Here is a 20,864-nt window from a genome sequence, read left to right on the forward strand (position 1 = left end):
GAGATAAGAAACGGGGCGAGGCGGGAGACGATGAGCCTGAAGCATATTCACACACACACATACACAGAAGAAACACACTTCAGCGGGCCCTGACGCAGTGTCGAGGTGAACGCGACCCTGTTGCAAGAGCCTCTGATGCACCTTCAGAATTGATTTTCTAAGTCTATTTAGACGTTTACAGCACAGTGTCGGGCTCGTGTCAGGGAAATTATCAATAGATTCCGTTTGCAAATGCCGGCACACACACATACACACACATACACAACCACACACACCGTGGAAAAGGGAAATGTCACAGACGAGGAATAGAGACCGGCTGGATTGACGGCTCGGCTTCATTTCACATCTAATCTTCCTCGACAGAATATTCGGGCAGAAAAACTCAAACGTCTCTTTTATCGCCCAGCGTGGCCCCGGCGGCCCCTCGTGCTGCACTCGTGTCTCGCAGTTCATTTAATTATAGCCTCCAACTTACAAAGCGCTTCTCCTAGATTGCCATGAAAGGCTCCCCATGTATGAGGGGGGGGGGAAAAAAAACCTAAAACGACCAAAAAAAAAAAAAAGCAGACGAGGACAGAAAGATTAGGAAGACGTCTCTGGAAGCCATTAGCTGATGAAAGGCAGACTCACCTTGTATGCCAAGGTGAGGCGTAGAGCTATTATCGCCGCGCCGCGAGGAAAGGAGGGCAGGCGATCAGAGGGACAGGAAAGCCCTGAAGAGCACATTCAGAAACAGAAATCTTGTTTGTTTTAAGGGGACGATTCATTTCTTGACTTTTGAGGCGTTCACGTCAGTCAAACCGCCTCTGAGAGAAGCTTCCGTACGAGTTCACAGGGGAGTGATCGAGCTACAGACTGATGCAGATGGAGTCAGCACCAAGCGTTCCTTATGTCCAATCTACCGGCGCATGTTATTGCAGTGAATGTAAAATATCTGTATTAACAGCAGCTAAAAGTGAGTGATTGCACATCAATACCGTGCATTTACAATTTTTCCGCGACCCACCTGGCAGAGCGTCTCTGGCTCCTTAAACCTGCCGGACTGATGCGGCGCGGATCAATACGCAGTATATTAAAAGCTACTGGATTAGCGTCCCGTCGCCCCGCTCTCCCGCCGCTCTTCCTTCCCCCTTTTCTTATCCGCTCCCTCTGTGTTTCCGCCTCCCTCCGTCCCTTCTCGGTCGGAGCGAGTAGTGAAGCATTCACGCATATTGATCAGCCCACAATTACCTTCCTCTGTGTTACATGTTTGTTCGCCCCCCCGCCCTGTGTTCAGGCACGAGGGGCCGGATGCTGCGCTCCGTCTGGACAAACGGTGATAAGATTCGAATGGGGAACCAGCCTGTACCGACTGTAACCGGGGGGATGATTATATGCCGGGAGGTTGCAGCGTGCTATGTGTGTGTGTGTGTGTGTGTGTGTATGTATTGACTCACAGCACATCATCCAGAGGTTTCCCCCGACGACTCTGATGAGAAAGTGCCGCCACTGAGAGAGAGGCAGCATCAGAATACTGATATCAGCACAGTTGGTGCTTTACTATATGTAGAAGCTGCACGGTCGTGCACACAAATCAGAATTACTCTGCTTAACTATTCCATAAGAAATTAATTATTTTACATTAAATCCCAATAAACACTTCTGCAGGCTCGTACCTCGCTGAGCTAAATGTGGCGGTGGTGTGCAGGCTCCTAATTGGCTATGAGACAAAAGTTAAAGCTGCTGTATGTAACGTTTTTTTGGTCAAAACATTGAAAAATTAACTACAATTATCAACAGAATATGGTGAAGTGAGAGTTTTAATGTTATGCGGTTCAGTCGTTGATGTATTCTGCAGAAATAACTACTGGAGTTAGCATGCTAAACAGCTAGCACCAGCCTGAGCTCCCAGTCCAGATCGCTAGCTGCACGGTTAACAGAGCCAACACGCTAACGGCAGCTACAGTCCCCAGCAGTTAGCAGGTACTCTGGTGATATGCTGCCCCCTATTTCCTTGAAAGTATGAATTTGACACACTTGAATTTGGCTGCCAACTCTTACATATTACACCTTTTGTTTTTTCAAGCTTTTTTGGAGCTCACTTGTCTGAATAAGAAAAATGCAGACAAGACCCAGGCGATGTGGTTGAAAGCTGTAAAAGATCCGACCAGTGAAGTTTTCCAAACTGCCTTTTCAAATGTCAAGAACGAACCAAAATCAAGGTTAACGGTAATGTATTTACATAAAATGCACTTTAAAAAAATCAAACCATCAAATCTTCCCTGACCTTGAGCTGCAATGATTAGTCACCAGCTGTTGTTAGTAGTTAATATATTCAGTCTAAGTGCTCTATCATAGGCAACTGGACTTGTTTCGGTTTCTTGAAAAACTGAAATAAGTCCGGTTGCTTACGATGCAGCACTTAGATTCAGCGCGACCTGGATGACTGAAAGTATTATTGATGAAGGGTCTCAGGCATTTTTCAAGCAATAAACTGAAACATTTGCTGCTTTCAGTTTCTTAAATCTGAGGATTTGCTGCTCTTATTCGTTATTTATGATCGTAAACGAAGAGTCTTTAGCTTTTGGACTGCCGGTCGGAGGAATGAGGAAGCTTTAAGATGTCACTTTGGACGCTTTTAACAATTCTCTCACAACCTATAGACTAAACAGCCAATTAATGGTGAATGTAATTGACCGATTAATAGATGATAGAAATAACTGTTACATGCAGATGTTAGATGCTGACCTAGACTGTGTAGGTCTAATAGAAATAAAGCACAGACCCTTTTACAAAATGTCCTTACAAAGCTGTGAATGATAAATGGGTTCAAGGTAAAACAATGTGCTGGGGATAAATTGAGGAGCTGTGGCTTACTGTTAAGACTGCAGATTTGGTTTAGAGTGAGCGCTTCATAATTCAGCAGTTGATTTTAGCTGGCATGCCTCCTTAAAATGACTATATAAATAAATAAAAAGAAAAAATCCAAAGCACTGCTATGCAGGTGCAGCTGTGGCTCCCTCTGCAAACCAATTGCTCATCAAATGAAACCACATCATCTCTTACTCTGTGAGTCAGACCGCGTTCAACCCAATTCCTCCCACTCGGAGCCCATATTTGCTTTGGCTTATAGATGAACAAGATTTCTTTTAGAGCGGCAGACCAAGTCCGTCATCTGACCAGCGAACCCAAGTCACAGCGCCACACTCATCTCGATATTCCATCCCACGGATCAGCCGGATTGTTACGCTACAAGGTTAAATGAGTCAGCTGATGAGAAATCTTGTATTTAACATTTGGTGCGCAATGATGTATGATTGAGTTGGATGGTGATAATGATGACGGCTGAAAGCAGGTTCTATCTGTCGCTTCATGTAACTCATCTTTGAATACTGAGAGAGCTTGTGTGGGCAGTTTGCAAAGTTTCATCACATCGTGTTTTTTTTGTATCTTATGTTCTCGTTTGTGTCGACGCAGTAAAAGTCAAAAGTTAATACCGCTACGTCAACTTGAAAGAGAGCGCACCATGACGTCCCTGTTGCATACGTATCCTTGAGAGAGTTTAAGACGTGCACCTGAATGCACCACGAAGTCCCTCTGAGTGTGTCAAACTTGGACACAGACGGACAGCAGAGGAGGGAAACTGAGACAAATCTACGGAGATAAACGACACCAAAGCGCGGCAGAGACGCTCAGCGGAATTCCATACCGCATATGAGTTCGCTTGTCGAAATCAGAAGTATCATTTCGATCATGTTTCGAATAAAATTCAAAACCCTACTTTGAACTCACGCTCACTACAAGGACATACAACATTACTGCATTTCAGTGCATCCATTCTCTCTCTCTCTCCCTCTTTCACACACACATTTATACTCCTTCATGCATCAACACAGCCACACTCTGTCTTGTTTTCCCTCACTAATGGTGTTTGCCAGACTGCTTTGCCATATTGCCTATTCATTCTGATGTTACCGGAGCCGTAGTCTGCTGCACCTCTGAGGAGGGAGGAAGCCTCCGCCTCGGTGGAGTCTGCCTGCCGATGTGACCGGCATGCTAAACATGCATCAGGCCAGGCTAGAGGGGGTATAGCCCATATATACACACCTACGCGTACACATACACGGTGCTCTAGCCATCCCTAGACTTAACACAATTTCTCTCCTCGATGATTGATGCCTTGGCAACCCAACCTCCATGCCACGCCTTGTCCCGCCCCTCTCCGCGCCGTCCAGCAGCTCATTGGCTGTCACGGAGCTGTCAGTGGGTCATGGATGAGAAGCAGAGCAGACTGCAGAGCTTTTATGACTCATTCTGCTCTGCGGGGCAGGTTGTGCTCCTATATAGATGGTAGGGTGAGGGGGGGGTTTGGTTAAAAAAAAAAAAAAAAAAAAAAAGGCAAGCTCAGGTGTTCAGCTCTGTGGTGGCTCATGGAGGCAGGTCTCCATCTCTGCACAATCTGGGGAGTGTGGTGAAAATGTTGTCGGAGGTAATGTGACCTTGAAAATGGTGTTCAGCCAATGAATTGCGTCATATGTACAATTATCTTCCCAGCGTCTGCAGTGTGGTGCCATGCTCTATTGTTCCATATTGGCCGAATGTTTCTCAGTAGCTGTCTTGCATCCTTCTGCTCCAGTTTCCATCCAGCGTTAGTCACAGTGTATAGTCCCATTTTAAAATGTGTACAGAGCATGGATGGATCTTGATCCATCAACTGTTTTAAGTTATTTCGCGTAGCACAAATGTCAAACATTTGCTGCATTTTGATGCTAATTATCTCTTAGATCTTAGTCCAACAGTTAAAGCTATGTAATTAAAACACTCGTTAATGATGAATATAATCATCAGTTGCGACTCTGCTCTGTTTCTCTCAGCCAGCATCTTTAGTTTCTGTGCGCAGTGGAGTAAAATCAACCCTGACACTGTCGGCGTCTGTTTGGCCACAGCAGAAGACGACCGCAGCTCTAAACCATCTGTAGCATTTTAATGACTTTGACATCTGTAGGCTTTAATGAGTCTAAAGTGTTGCTTTAAAGTACAACACACTCGCCCTCCTCTCTTTACTACCCGGGTCAATTGCGAATATAGAAATAGCAGCCACGCACTCCGAGGTTTCTCCAACCGAGCCGCATCGCTCGTGCTTCACCTCGCCGATTTTTGTTTCTCGCGCTGCGCCGTCGCTCCTCCCGTCGTGCAGCAACGAGAGCCGGAGATGTGTTCCTTCAGATGGATTTTTCTGTTTGCATTATAATATGAAAGCAAGAGGATGAAAAAAAAAAAAATGATTCGGCGCCGCTGTTGCTGCGCCAAAGTGTTGACATCTTTACAGGCTGTCTCCACTCAGCCTGCAGCTATTTTAAGAATGTTGTTAGTGAGGAACCAAATGCTTGTTATTTTTGCTTCCTCCGAGCATCCACACTACGAGATATTATTGACTCGCTCTCTTCCTTCCATTCTTTCTTCTCCTTCTCCCTCTCTGACTCTACACAATGTTTGCCCGCGCCTGCATATGTGTGCTCTGGATTTCGTGCGCAAGTTAATTTGTGTGTGTGTGTGTACTTGAGTGCTTGGTGACTGATGATAAGCTTATTGAGGACCTTGGGATCAACACCCCCCCCCCCCCCCCCCATGTGAGGCTTTAAGCCATTGGCTCCCACCTCTTCACTTGGAAAACACACACACACACACACACACACACACACACACACACACACACACACACACACACACACACACACACACTCAAACACAAACAACGATCAAAGTCCAAATTTTGTGTTGGGTCATCAGGATTTCAGGGGTTTTGAATACTGTGAAAACTTTGTCCTTTTTGTCCGTGTTGTGGAGAATTTGTGTGTGTGTGTGTGTGTTTGCGCGTACGAGTGTGTGTCCGTGTGAAGCCAGCTAAGCCCGCCAATAAAATCTACCGGGATCAAAGTGACTCCTGAAGGGTGGCAAGTAATTGGATGAAGGGGGGGTGAAAATGGTCTGGCCGACTTTAGTGCTTACACACAAACACACATCCCCGTGTGTGTTTGTGTAACTGTCGGCCCGGGCCAGCAGGTGCAATTGTTTGCCGAGCCAGTTATGCATCTTTCTGTTTGTGTGTTTTGTGTAAATTTGCCTGCGTGTGCGCTGCCTTTTAAAGTTTCTGTGAAAGCAATTTTTTTTTTACAACTTTAGGAATTAAATAGTAAATGCTGGAGCTTCCTCGCAGCCTTAGAAACAGAATAATAGTATGTTGCTCCTTTTTTAAATAATTGTGTAGAATGGCAGTCAGTAGAGCGCATACCTCTGCCAAGGCCTTAAAGTTCCCTTTTGTACTCACTCATAGATATCTATGCCATTCCTGAGAAATGACAAAAGATTCAAGTTAAAAACACCAGATGGAACATAATGCCTGATCCGTCCCTTTATCCACACCCGCACCAGAAGCTAATGGGGGCTTCTCTGGGCCGTGACCCATCCTCCATCCAAGAGTTGTTGGAATCTGTTGAGTAGTTTTTGTGTAATCCTGCTGACAAACCACCCAACAAACCGACTGTTAAAAACATACAGGCTCTCCTTGCAAAGAAGACAAAAATGGTAAAAAAAAAAAAAAAAAAAGGGATTGTAAGAGGACTACGGAAGAGGATTAGGGCCACACATGAATTTTTTTTGTAGTTCTGACTTTAAAGTCAGAATTCTGAGAAAAAAGTCAGAATTCTGAGATTAAAGTCAGAATTCTGACTTTAAAGTCAGAATTCTGACTTTTTTCTCAGAATTCTGAGAATAAAGTCAGAAGTCTGCACATGTAAAAAAATTTTGAGTTCTGACTTTAATCTCAGAATTCTGAGAAAAAAGTCAGAATTCTGACTTTAATCTCAGAATTCTGAGAAAAAAGTCAGAATTCTGACTTTAATCTCAGAATTCTGAGAAAAAAGTCAGAATTCTGACTTTAATCTCAGAATTCTGACTTTTTTCTCAGAATTCTGACTTTAATCTCAGAATTCTGAGAAAAAAGTCAGAATTCTGACTTTAATCTCAGAATTCTGACTTTAAAGTCAGAATTCTGACTTTGAAGTCAGAACTACAAAAAAAATTCACATGTGGCCCTAATCCTCTTCCGTAGAGAACAGCAAGTGTGCCAAAATGACAAAAAACAATGTCTTAAAATGTAAAACCGAGATGGAAATGAGATGGTTACAGCTTGTTTATTCAGTTAATGGAAAAAAAAAAAATAAAATTCTGAGTTTGTTGATATTGTAAATGTTAAAATTCCCAGCTTGAATTTCTTTTCTTTCCTTTTTAATTTAGATTTTTTGATCATTTCAAGTTCATTGGCCCTAAATGTACCAGACGCATTTATGACATCTGTGTGGATTCAGATTGTTGTTGAAGATATTGGATCTCACAGGGTGTGTGTGTGTTTCAAAAATGAGGAGCGTGTGTGTGTCACAGTGACGGACTAATCCATGTTATGGAATGATAATGAGTTTGGAAGAGCGGAGAAAGCAGAAGCTAATAAAGAAGGAGGGTGAGGCTCTTACTCTTTCTGTCAGCGGCAGCACCGGCGCTGCCATTGATCACAATTACCGAAGGGAGGATGGGACGCCGCATTACTTAAGGGAGGAGGTGGGGCGCAGCGGGCGCCACGGGGGGAAGGAGTTAAGTTACCGTTGCGTAAGGGAGGGGCGACAGACAACCTTAAATAAGGGAGGCGACAAGGCACTGATGACAGGAAGAGGAGGGAAAAGGACAAGAGAGGAGTAAGAGAAAGGAAGGTGTTGAAGGGAGGTGTTGGGGAGGGAGGGAGGTAAGGAGGCCTCGGGAAGAAAATAAATGAGAACACGGCGTGAAGGTCGACCAAGGCCTGTTTTCCCTCTCTACTGTGTACTTAACATGTTGTTTTTGCTTGTATGACACGGCAAGGTCACGCCTCCCATGACGGCCCGTCGTCAAGGGAACCATAGGCAGCTTCTTCTTAAAGCCACAGGCGGTCAAACATGTAGACACACACACACACACTCGCAGCCTCACACACTCATTTGTTTAAAATCCCTTTTGAGAACATCCTGACATTTTTCCGCCTTTAAACTCCTCATCCATATTCATTCCCGTCGTGTGGAAATCACGACAGTCTTTGTGTCGGCTGGCAGGCCTCCCGCTGTAGTTTCGAACTACTCTGGCGCTGAAGTGATTCGACAGTTAATGGATTAGCTCACTCGGCATAATCATCGTAATCACTCGAGTTATTCTCCGAGCCAAAAAATGCCAGGAATTTTTCTGGTTTTCTGGAGGATTTGCTGCTTTTCTTTCTGCTTTGCAACACATTTTCAGCTCCAAGTGAGAGCATGTAATTGTTAACTGCCGCTCAGCACAAATTATAGGGATGTAATTCATTTTCCATGTGTTGGAAGAATTCAAAATTTGATCCGATAACGGGGTCACCAAAGTGTTCACAGTTGATCCTGAGGGGAATATGAACGACATGGAACAAATTCCAACCTGTAGTTGTTGAGATGTTCCTTTTGAAAAGCACAAATGTTGACCTCACGGTGCTCGAGGAAAAGTTGTGGGATCGTCAGAGGTATCAGGATGCTCCATCTGGGAATTGGAGCCAAAACAATTTGTTGGTCCAAAGACAATTGACAGATATTTTGATATTCAATCAATCATTTGAATACCTTTTGAGCAAAATTGTCAAACACGTACTTCATTTTGAGGATACGCTGCTTTTATTTGTGATTCATGACAATAAACCGAAGAGTCTTTGGGTTTCGGGCCTTCGTTTGGACGATAGAAGCAATCTGAGGATGTGATTTGGGGTTCTGGGAAATGGTGATGAGCTTTGATGAGTTACAAATTATAAAACTTTGAGGTACTGGCACTTACATAAAAGTCAAGAGGTAAACCAAAGTTGGGAAGATTCATCCTCTGGAGACCGTGAATGTTTGAAGGACCGCGATTATTGATCATTTTCATTGCAGATGAATCTGTTGATTAACAGAGAACAGAGCTGCAACCAATGACATATATCAAGTTTCTTAGTGTCCTTAGTTTTTATATTTTCTGTTTACCCTTCATTCAACACACCAACATTTCCTTTGGAGCAGCCTTAATTCAGGAGAGCAAATCTCTTCACATTGCTCGTTACTGTAAACTGAAGGTTGTGGGGTTCAGACCAAGCAAGCAATCTGAAGAGGTTACTTACGACTCTTAGAAATCGAAAGCTATATTCTTTCCTTTTTAGACCAAATATCATTCAAAATATATCACAACAGTTATGTTATCTGCTACCTTTTTGCTTCAGCATCAACTTTTCCTTCAAGAAGTTTGATATTTGATTGCGTTTCATGGCTTGATTTGTGTGTTTGTGTGACTACTCTGACAGACGCGCTTATTCAGAGACTGGCCTTTCCAGAATGCCAGAGGTCAGTCTTCCCACAGACAATATTGAACCGCTCTCTGCCTCCGCCAGTTCCCTCCTTTCACCCACCCATGCTTCTTTACCTTTAACGGATAAACAAAAGAAATGGCAGCGACTGCTTGGAAAACACAAGGCGCTTATCAACCCAGCGGCATTAAAGACTTGTTTAGTGGTGGTGAGTCAGACTGGAAGTTTGACAGTTCGTCTTGTGGAACCACGAAGGCTTTCTATGACAAATTGATGCACTCAGAACACAAACACACTGCCTCTCTCCCTGCAGACAGAAGTCTCTCTTGTCTTTTAAAACGTAATATCCAATGACCGCAGGACTGGGACCTTGGTTTGCCCGTTGTAGTCATCTTGCCAGCTATTTGAAGCCATAGAAGAAGAAAAGAAAAATTTAGCCACTGGGTTGGGTTGAGACGCGTATCAATCAAACACACCCAACCCAAGCGCTGCACAACCCAAATCTGCTCTTCGTTGGAACGCGAGTTTGTACAATTGCCAAGAAACACATTGAAGAACTGAAACTAGTGTGTTGCAAGGGACAATGTGTTGACGAGTTGTGCGTTTGTCCCAGTAGGGGAATGTGTTTTAGAGCCAGCAGCCATTAGAGGAAGTGCAACCGGAGGCACTTCCACTTTTGACTTTAACGTTCACTTGTGGCGGCCGCAGCCCCGGTCGGTCCAGACGCTGTCGATAGTGCAGTTTAAAACAGCGGGAACAATCAGTGCGTGCCTTTCTGTGTTTTATTGATCATGTGATGTCGAGCGCAGCTGTGGCTGGAAAAGCTGCCCCTCTGACATTGTGTGGTTTGAGCCAATAAAAGGAAGGAGGATCCCTCTTGAACAGCATCTTCTGTTACTTCTTACAGTTTGTTGAAACCTCAGCATGTGTCAGAAGGGCGGGGCGGCCACAAAATGACTGTCAGGAAGTTTTAGACATCCACTTTTGAGTAATTACTACTTTGCACCTTAACCGAACACAAGTTCCTGAAGTGAACACCCCACCCTGCTCGATCGAACAGCCGCTCTACCTAGAGCTGCTTTTAAGTCCAGGTCTTAAAGGCTGAGGTCTGCTTCAGTTTCCTTTTTTTGTCAACAAATGCAATTTAAAGTCCAAAAGTACCTCTAAATTGATCTTGCAAGCAAGAAACGTTTATGTAGTCAAAGTCCGATCTGCTCTGTGCCTTAAAGATTCATTCTTGAGTTGCACTGGGCAGCATCACAGTGACTGTGATGCCATGTTGTGATGCAACTTTGTAGTCAGTATTTGTCCGTTCTAGGTTTAAAAATGTGCGATGTTGGCGCGCAGGTGGTCGAGTGGTTAGAGCGCATGCCACATACGCAGCCGATTCCGGCCGGAGGTCCTTTGCTGCATGTCACATCCCCCCCTCTCTCTCCCATATTTCCTATCTGTCTACTGCTTAATAAAGGTGTCTATGCCAGAAAAAAATAAAAAAAAGTGAGGTGTTGCCACTTATCTTCTTCTCACGTTATAGTACATTGAATATTTTGGGGGTTTTTGGACTGTTTTGTTGAGATTTGATGGCATAGCCTTGGATAATAGGATCAGGCGTTTTCAGTATGTTTTGATGTTTTTTACAGAACGAGAGATAAAATAATCAGATTAATTATCTAAAACCATCCTGCTGCTGGAGATAATCATTAGATTGCCAAATGTGTATTGATCTGCCACTGAAGATAGTCTCCAACAGATGCACTCTTTACCTCTGCTGGAGGAATGTTTGCGAAAAACTACAGTGGCTCAGTACAGTTTAGGGAAGTACTTTTAAGGTTTTTGTGTAGATCTATGCCTTGAATTGTAAAGAGAGTCAGAGAAGCACCAAGTACGTCAGAAACCTGAGGGAGACGGATTAAAACATGGTTGATTTTGGTCTTTTCACGGGACATTGTTGACAATATGAAATATAAAGAATAGGAACAGCTGTCTTATCCTTTAATGATGCCTGGTTTTTAATTTGTGCTCCTCAGCTGTGAGGATTGTCTGCTTTTCTTCCTGTTATGTGATGGTAAACGAGGTAACTGAGTATTTTAAGGCTTTGGATTGTTCTTTAGAAAGGCGTGACTGTAGGAAAATGATTTGATTCTGGAAATAGTAGTTAGTTGCAGGTTGGCTTATATCCGTGTTTTCCTGTTCACCCAGTTATACATACACTTCCTCTTCTTGAATATACACTCAGAGCTCACCTTTATTTGCAGAGTGCTTTAAATGTTTGTCCTCTGGCTTTGCAGTGAAGAGAGAAAAGAAAAGTCGAGGAAGATGAAAACAGAATCGAGACACCGTTGCTTCTAATAGAACTGTTGAAGTTAATATATTTACAAAAACATGGCCGCCTGTTTGACATTTGTCATTTTGTCGAGCCAGAAAGCCAATTATCAACAGATTTGCCTCCAAGAGATTTGGATCCAATTGGGAATTAATCCAGCCCCTGGCTCAGCTCGACTCCCTCAAAGACAAATTGGTTTGTTGTTATTTTTCCATTTGTGAAGCGCAGCCTATAATTAGTTTTAGTGAGAATTAGACGATGCTGCGCTCCCATTTCTTCCCCCTTCTTTTTACTGTGCAACCGAAGGTGTTGTCTTACTGATCTCTGCACAAGCTCCTCGTCATATCACACGCTGGTGTGTCTCCCTCCGCTCTTGTCTGTCCTTTTGTCAGATTGTTAATAACGTGCAGCGACTGTTAAATCGTAGTGACAGGCCGTCGAGGAGACGGAGCGGAAAAGTGAGAACTGCACCGGAGAGGAAGCGTTCGTGGCGGGCGGACTGTTTTGACCTTTACCATGTGATTCCCCCTTCGTCAGATATGGTGACAGTGAAGAACTGTAGCTGTGTGGCAGTCGAGGCAGGAGCTGTGTGTGTGTGTGTGTGTGTGTGTGTGTGTGTGTGTGTGTGTGTGTGTGTGTTTTTAAAAGCATTTGGATGATTGTCTTGTCCAGAGGGATTTACAGTAGTTAAGTAAAGAGTGCAGGGGGCACCAGCGAGGTGTAGTGGCAATTTCCCTGTGAGAGAAGTGTTGGAAATTAATAAAAACAGAAGCATTCCTCTTCCCATTTATTTTCACATATTAATCATTGTGTGGATAATTGTTCTTCTGTTATCAGCTGCTTCCTGTGTTTTAAAAGCTGTTTATTTTCATTATCTATGGTTTTGTGATATATTGATTAATTTCGTACCCAGAGGCCAAAAAAGACGTCTTCGACTTCAACATCATAGCAGCAAATTCTCACATTTAAGAAGCTGGAAACGGCAAATGTTTGAAATTCTTGCTTCAAATGATGACTCGATTATTGGCAACTAATTTTCTACTGATACACTCATCAGTTGATTGACAAATAAAACCTAAATTCAGCCCGATGCTTATCGGAAGGCTTGTGTTTCGGTGGAGCACAGACGCTGTAATGCAGAAATCCCTCTGGTAGTTAGACCCATTTACCGAGCAACAAAGCAGTCCGCCCTGGGCATTTACTGAAACTTTATCTCAAGGGAAATTTGGATTTTGTCCAGATGTTGCATCATGCGATCGAGCGATTGATTAAGAGACTCAAGTTCTGCTCATTACTGCAATAAACCAAGACGCTCCTCTTCAGGTTTGAAGAACCGAAGCGCGAACGTCATCGGTGCAACGTCTTATTTGAGTGTGATCCATCTTAATCTTTCGATCGAGGAGCTTTAGGACCCTCCGCGAGCCATAACCCAGCTTTTGATGTCCGATGATGGAGGCCCCGGCGGTGTCATAAACATTTACCGTCTCGTCGGCTCCGTGATTGATCGCGCTGTGGAAGGGAAAGGGCTTCAGAGGAGGTACAGAACGATGGTGTTCAATGACTGACATCTGTCTTTTTTAGATTCCTCCCCCCTGAACGCCGCGTTACAGTTTAAAGGGATCCATGTAACCCAGAGGGACAGAACAGAACCAAGAACAATCCGGGCAATCGGGTGTTTCGATTTTTGGTGTGATTCAAGGCGGGAAACGAATTGATCTGCAACATTTTTTGACCATTGAATAAAAGTTTAGTTTTTCAACATTCTCCTCTTTCAGCCTCTCGGTTAAAACAATTTCTCTTAAAACAACCAGTCTCTACCAGCCACGACATTCATCTACGACCGTTTAAAGATAGATGGGCACACAGATTGTCCCTTCCCCCCTCACCCATTTTCCCCTCTTTGCCTCCCTAATGGCTTTGCCTCAGGTGCTTCAGCCTCCTCCCTAATCGACCCCTGGCACCCGGCCCCTCTTGTGCCTCCTCTCCACCCTGATTCGCTCCACTCCAGATCCAGCAGGTGGAAGCAGAAGCTGCACTCGAGCTGTTTTTTTCTATCAGAGGGGGGAGAAAAAAAACAAAACACGTTGATTTGTTTTTATTCATAGCTTCAGCCACTACTGGACACTTTGATCTGGCGCGGAAAGCCGCCGGGAGCGAGGAGGAGAAAGGCCGTGTGTGCTAACGGCGGTTGCGTCAGCCCATCCGGGCCACTTGTGCGGTTTTCAGTGTCGGGATGTGAGCGCTGAGGGGAAGAGATGAAAGGCAGGAAGTGGGCTGGATTTGGAGGAAGGCCCAGGTGAGATGAGAGGGGACGCAGTTTCTCTGTCCACTCTGTCTGCCTTTAATCTTTGTAGTTGTCGTTAAAGGTTGCATTAGAAGTTTCGACCGCTCCTGTTCCAGCACTTGTTTCTAGATGCCTGGACTATTGATCTGTGTAGAGCCACGGTGATTGTGATTGGTATTGATTGTGTTGCTTTTTTCTGCTATTGTTTTCCACTGACTCATGTTGAATTGATTTTATTATGTGACTGGAGGTCCTACCTCCACAAGAGTCAGTGTACTGGTGGAAGTGGGTCCTTTTTGTTATATAAAGCTGCGACTAATGATTATTTCCCTGTCGATTTAACCTGCTGATTACCTCCTCAGGTAATCAATTAATTTCTTGGTGTCGTATTATCAAAAAATGGGGAAAAATGCTCATAGAAGTTACTCAGAGCCCAAATTTACATCTACAGATTGCTTTTTTTGGTGCAATCAACAGTTCAAAACTCAACAAATCTATATTTACTGTCATAAACGATAAAGAAAGGCAGCAAATCGTTTCTAGATGCAACATGTAAGAATATAAGTAGAAAACAAAAAAAAACAAAAAACACGTCGTGTGTGTTGCATTACAGACATATCTAATGAAGTTAGCATGCTAACCAGCTAGCCCTGACCTTTCCTGTTCCAAGTGTCCTGTGCTAACACTCCCCTGGTCCCCAAGCTCCCAGTCAGTACCGCTAGCTGCATGGCTAACTGAGCTAACTTGCTAATTGATCACAGGAGACACATAATGCTCATTTTCAGGATTATTACTAGATTAGGTTTACATGCTTTAGCGGTTTTAGCTCCTGTCTCTTTAAGGTCCGCCTCCTAAATACCTACTCTGCCCTGATTGGTCAGAACACACACGCCCGAGCCAGCTAACCGGGCCTCTGTGTTTTCAGCTTCCAGTTATCTTCAGTTCAACCGTGAATATCGGTATATAATTGTACACTTGTGTGACATGGCGACGCAGTGTGATGTCACACAGTCACTGAATTAAAGGCGGGACTACCGACGAGGCGTTTCAGGCGCAGTTGTTTCTGTGGAAGAGAGGAGCTTCTGTTGGTACCGACTTTAGGCTTTTTACATTTTTTAAGATCTTGTACACGAAATACCAGAATTACTACACAGACATCCTACATGATTAACCCAATTTAAAAGATAGTTGAGCAAGCATCACAGCATCATCCTGCGTTTTCCTCTCCTCATGGAAAACAGGCACTTTTTCTTTTTTATCTTCACGATGTCAGACGGTTTTTCCTTTTTTCATCTTTTTATCAGCACATCTCGTCAGCGTCTGTCATCCACAGACCTCAGATCTCTCCGTCTTCATTGTCTGACTGCTCGATTGTTTCCTCCTCTCTGTGTTCATGGCTGTCTTTACATCTCCGTTCCTTATTTGTCATTTTTCTCCTCCATCTCCTTCTCTCTCTCTCTCTCTCTGGTGCTTCGTCAGCCTGTCTGTCTGTTTCATTCTTCGACATTATATTCTGCCTTTGTGCTTTTCCTTTGTTTCCCTTTCTATCTTTATGACTCGCCCCCCGGCAGCCCCAACAGGTCTATTTTAGTGCTTTACTTTCTGTCTCTGAAGCCCTGAAGATGAATTATTGAACAGACTGACCTCTGGCTGCACAGCTGCTGTTCGGGTGTGTGTCTGTGTCTTTTCTCTGTTTCCATATCAGTTTCTCTAAGTTCTTCTCGCCTTTTATGCCTCTTCGTGGTTCGGAACAATTCAAACCTTTCTTTACGTGTGTTTACGGTGCTGTACTCGAGTGCTGAGCTGTGAGAAATGTGTCGCCGGGGTTCGAATCGCTCTTGCTTGTTATGCGGCTGTCAAATCAGCATCCGGTGTGATGTGTGTGTGTGCGCGCTGACGTAAGCGTTGGCTTCTGTTGGACGCATTTGACAAAAATAGCAAACCATTTTCAGTCCCGTCATCGGCCAAGTTGAATCTTTTTGTAACAGCTTGTCATCAGATAAAACACAAAGCTGCGCTAAAAGCCTCTTCGGATGTCACTCATTTTGTTTAGCTTCTTTTAGCTCGCTGGTCCACTGGAGAATCAGGAAGTGGAGATGAGAGTTGATGGCACGTCACCCGGGGTTACGAGAGAGTTTTGAGCCCATGACAAGATGACATTTTATATCATTATCTCGATATGAGGCCGTATATCGTCTTTAGATTAGTTGTTGTACTCGTTCAGATACTTTATAGCCTGTACACACTTAGTCATTATATCATAAAACATCGCATCTCGTAGTATTTTATGTCTGTGTGCAATAACTTCTAATCAAAGTCCTCTTTGTTCTTCCTTACAGGTTGTTCAACCTGACTCTGAAGAAGCTGATCATGCTGAAGGAGCTAGATAAAGACCTCACCTCTGTGGTCATCGCCGTCAAACTGCAGGTACGAGTCGCGTCAGACAACACAGAGGGAAAACTTGACCAACAGCTGCAGCGTGTTGGGAAGAAAATGTTCTGAATTGTTCCAAAAAATTTACTCTGTTTTACAGTAATTCATCGAAACATACACATGGAGATCAACCTTAATCCAAAGTCATGTGAAGAAGTGAAATGAAGTTACGAAACAAACGAAATAGCACAATAAAAGCAGAAATCGTCATGTTTTTCATCATCACAACTCCGGCCAGAATTATGGATGCATGATAAATTATCGTAACCGGCAAATTTATATAAGCAGCCCACCTCATAAAACGAGCCAATGATTTAAAGCCAAATTGCGTTCATGGACTGAATAAGCACAACATCGACACCAAAACATGTAACCGCCAGTGTGGACGTTTTTTATATAGTTTCAGAGGAAGACAAAACTCTTGTTAGAGCTAGTAAATCCTCCATCTTTGCTCACTACTTCTTAGCCTTTCTTACCCTCAGGTGTTGAATCATTGGTAGAAACGGGTCATAATTTATCAATATATAATCTGCATTGGCTGAAAAAAAAATCCTCCCGAGCCAGAAAAAGAAATTCAGTTGAGAGTAGATTTTTGTCTCGACTGCATGAAGACAGAAAATACGTTTTTTCATCTTTACTGAATGAATGTTTGCAGCGTCTGATTCACAGAAAGTCTTTTTAAGTGAACAGTTTGTAAAGCTTGGCTTTAATGCAGCAATTATTTCTTCAGCTTAAATCAGCAAAATTGGATTTTGGCACTTAAAGACTCGAAACCAGAAGATGTTGAAATGTTGCAGAATAAACCACATATTTAGCTTTTTCCCCCCCCCCAAGTTTTTGTTCATCGTTTTGTCGAGTCAGGTTATTGGATCGGGACTCACTTCCTCCTAAAAACCCCTTCTGCAGCTCCTCCACAGGAGCCTCTTTTAAAGTTTCTCTGTATGAAAAGTCCAGTTGGTGACCGGGATGAAAAAGATCGATGTGAATTTAAGAGTGCGTCAGTGTTTGCCACGTGCAGGCCGGCGCTCTGCGCGCTCAGACATCTCCATCTTGTCCCTAATTGAGGGAAACCAACAAAATCTTTGACAGAGTACAATTTAAGATGGTTCAATTCCTCTTTAATGCCGTGGCTCCGCTCCCAGTTTCTGCTCCTTGGCTTGTTTTCTCTCGTCACTATCTCCATCTTGTTTTCCAATCTAAGTAAACCAATAAATTCTCCGCCTTTTCTGGCACATAACGCACTTTGAGCCGTTTCAGTTCGTCTTCCAAGCTGCTGCTGCCTCTTCCACAGTCCTCACTCCTATCAGTCAACTTCCCCCCCACCTCCTTCGCTCCCACGCTTCCCTCGCTGCATGCGGTAGATGAGAGTTCATTGTTTTGTCCCCGCTGGAGTCGGCCGGGGCACGCTAACGGTAATCTTTCCATCTTTCACTCACGACGTTCTCTCCTTTTGTGTCTCTCCTTCCGTCGCCTCCTCAGGGCTCCAAGCGGATCCTGCGCTCCAACGAGATCCTGCTGTCCTCGGCGGGGCTGACGGAGACCGACCTGCAGCTCACCTTCTCCCTGCAGGTAAAGACAAGGGGTCGGCGAGGTCAGGCGCCTGTCCGTCAAAAAAGCAAACCAAAAGCTTTGCTCCTGTACTTTTTGTTGGGTTTGTTTCTGCTGCAATATCTTCCTTGTACATAGTTGTACTGGCATCACACAAACACGTATTCTCAAGCTCTAAAAGTAGGAATGTCACAGCAGATAAATGATGCAGACAGTTTTGATGTCGGCTGAGCTATTTTGAGTTTGGTGCAGTTTGTCGTGTACCTGCTTTTTTTGTGCAGCGTCCCTTCCTCAGTCTTTGTAAAGAGAGTGAACAGGCAGAGTGATTTGAAATGGTTTTGTTTGTCTTGAAACTGGAAGAAATCTGCAGAAAAGAAGCGTAATCTCCACTGTTTTCCTGCAAGATAATCCAATTTCAAAACAAACCACAAATTTTCAGGCGTCGTTTGCGATCACTTGTCTTTTCAGGCAGTTCTTGGCAGCCACGAATGAATTTCTTTTACCAAATATTGTATTTAATCTAAGCCTTTAATGTAACAATTAGTTTTTGTTGATGTACTTTACCTTACAGACCGAATTCAGACTCAAGGAAGAGTCTGCTGCCATGCTAGCCGCTCTTTGAGCAGTGTTTAGAGGCAAATGCTAACATCACCATGCTAACATGCGCTCAATGACAATGCTAACATGATGTTAAACATGTATAATGTTCACAATGTATAGCATCTGCATGACGTGCTAGCATGCTAATATTGGCTAATTAGCTCCTCGAACAAAGGCCCAAACCCAGCACACTGTTTGCGCTCTACCCTTCCTTTGTGTCCCAGTTCTTGTTGGGATAGAGTGGTAGGGCGAAGTGTTTGGGCTACATCACTCTCCAAAGAAGGTTTTTCATCAGCACACTTCACACTGAGGGTTAGGAGAACGCCTTTTCTTTAAAACATGCATGAAAGAATGGCTACTCGTTTGCTGAAGAAATGGTCCTTCGTCGCTCAAGAGACGCAGAGATGCTACATGTAATAAACATCAGACCTCCAGCACGCATCATCACACGTGCAGCGCGTTACATCCACTCCCTCAGCATTCGTTCGGGCGGAGCGCGGTTAATGTGATTCCCAGCGGGGCTTCTCCTGCTCTAAATTATCCTTTTCCAATTTCCATGTTTCTAAATGCTGCTGAAAGGTCAGGGAGTTTCTCTCTCCGGATGTTAGCGAGCGCACCGAGCCAGACATTATACATTATACATTAAACTTTCTACAACTGCAGCACTGCAGAAGAGAAACGGAGCAGCGGTGCGATATCGTGGCTTTGAACATTGTTCCTGGAGTCGCTTTTGTTCCATTTATAGTGCCACCGGTGCAGATCCTTAATGACGGGTTATGTCATAGCTGGGATTTGACTAAGAGGTTGGACACCTCAGGAAACCAGAGACAGGTCAGCGAGTGTGAAGTCCTTATGCAACGAGCCAGTTAGATCAGCCCAATTATCATGACCCGGGAAAAGAAAACGCGTCATCGCTTTACCGGTCACCTGAACCCGTTCAGCGGGTCAGGTGTTTATGTGCACGTGCATGTGAGTTAACTTGTGTGTTTATGTGTACCTGCAGTACCCGCACTTCTTGAAAAGGGACGCCAACAAGCTTCAGATCATGCTGCAGCGACGGAAGCGGTACAAGAACCGGACCATCCTGGGCTACAAGACCCTGGCCCTGGGCCTCATCAACATGGCCGAGGTGAGTCTTACAGAGGTCATTGTGTGATGTCAAGTGCTCCTCTGCTTTAGTTTGTATTAGTCTTTTCCCAGAATGCCTTTTAAAGCGTTGCCTTTATCACATTTAGGCAGCAAAAGAGGCATGAATATCATTTTGACAGGAACATTATTTTTGTTCCTCCACGCCAGCTGTGCAAGGAGGCATTATGATATCAGGTTGTTTGTCCGTCTGTCCGCCTGTCCCATTCTCGTGAACGCCATTACTCAGGAACGCCTTGAGGGAACATCGTCACATTTGGTACATATATCTGCTACGACTCGAGGTTGAGCTGATTGGATTTTGGTGGCCAGAGGTCAGAGGTCAAGGCTGCTGTGACCTCGCAAAACACATTTTCGGCTAGAACTCATGAGGTCATACAGTAATTACTTTGGCATTTTTGACAAATGTCTCACAGGATAAAATGGTGAAGCTTGGACATATGGTCAGAGGTTAAACGCACTGTGACATCATGATATTGTGTCAGGAACGGCAGCTTGACTGGTGCGCGAAGCCAAACAACCCAGATGAGGTGGAAAAAAAGAGACAGTTGTACAGAAAGTTAACGTCATTATTTTATATTTTTCAAGAATCATCAAATCTGTGAATTTATTGGTGTTTATTTGAATGATTAAACACAGGTGTATACTGTATGACATTTAAAATAAATAATATTTGCAGTTACACGGTTATAATAATCAAGGTTTTTATCGTGTATCGTTATTGTGTTATGGTGTCCTCTCCAAGCTGCAAATGTACCTTTCTCGACGTGTGAAATTTGAGAATGGGTTCAAACACTGTTATGCTGTAAACATCCTGGTATTTAATTTTGCTGTAACAACAACAAAACAACCATAAAACACTTGCCCACTGTTGCACCTCAACTATTTTCCAAATGAGTGGATGATTTGTGGTCGCAGGGCCGGCGGGGGAAGAATATACGCATGCGCACGTCACTTGAATCCCGCTTGGTTCCCTTTTTTTGTGTATTTTCGGCACAGAGCTCCTCCGACAGCAGCAGATGGAGGTCGAGCACGTCAGCTGTTGAGATGTCGAGTCAGCTGAGTCTCGCCCCTCCGCAGCCAGACAAACGTCCCGGCTGATCTGAGCTGTTGACCCAACAAACGACCGGCCACGGGGCTCATTTCCCTAAACACGGCGGCCTCTGCCTGCCGCG

The 20,864-nt window shown here is 44.1% G+C and overlaps 1 protein-coding gene and 1 long non-coding RNA gene across 5 annotated transcripts in view; one reads left to right on the forward strand and one right to left on the reverse strand.

Annotated features, from left to right (window-relative positions):
• Positions 1-20,864, forward strand: part of pacs1 (phosphofurin acidic cluster sorting protein 1) — a 70,237-nt gene that overhangs the window by 23,662 nt on the left and 25,711 nt on the right. For all 4 annotated transcript variants that reach the window (XM_030430698.1, XM_030430696.1, XM_030430697.1 and 1 more), the window contains exons 2-4: positions 16,302-16,389; positions 17,875-17,964; positions 19,547-19,672. In XM_030430698.1, coding sequence (XP_030286558.1) covers positions 16,333-16,389; positions 17,875-17,964; positions 19,547-19,672 — 273 coding nt within the window. In that variant the 5' untranslated portion in view covers positions 16,302-16,332. The remainder of the gene's footprint in view (positions 1-16,301; positions 16,390-17,874; positions 17,965-19,546; positions 19,673-20,864) is intronic.
• Positions 13,644-19,598, reverse strand: LOC115589649 (uncharacterized). The gene is made up of 3 exons (XR_003985566.1): positions 19,541-19,598; positions 17,832-17,958; positions 13,644-13,729 (listed from the first exon to the last, which is right to left on the reverse strand). It is a non-coding gene; the product is annotated as an uncharacterized LOC115589649 (long non-coding RNA).

The sequence above is a fragment of the Sparus aurata genome, chromosome 10 (assembly GCF_900880675.1).
Source record: "Sparus aurata chromosome 10, fSpaAur1.1, whole genome shotgun sequence".
NCBI lineage: Eukaryota > Metazoa > Chordata > Actinopteri > Spariformes > Sparidae > Sparus > Sparus aurata.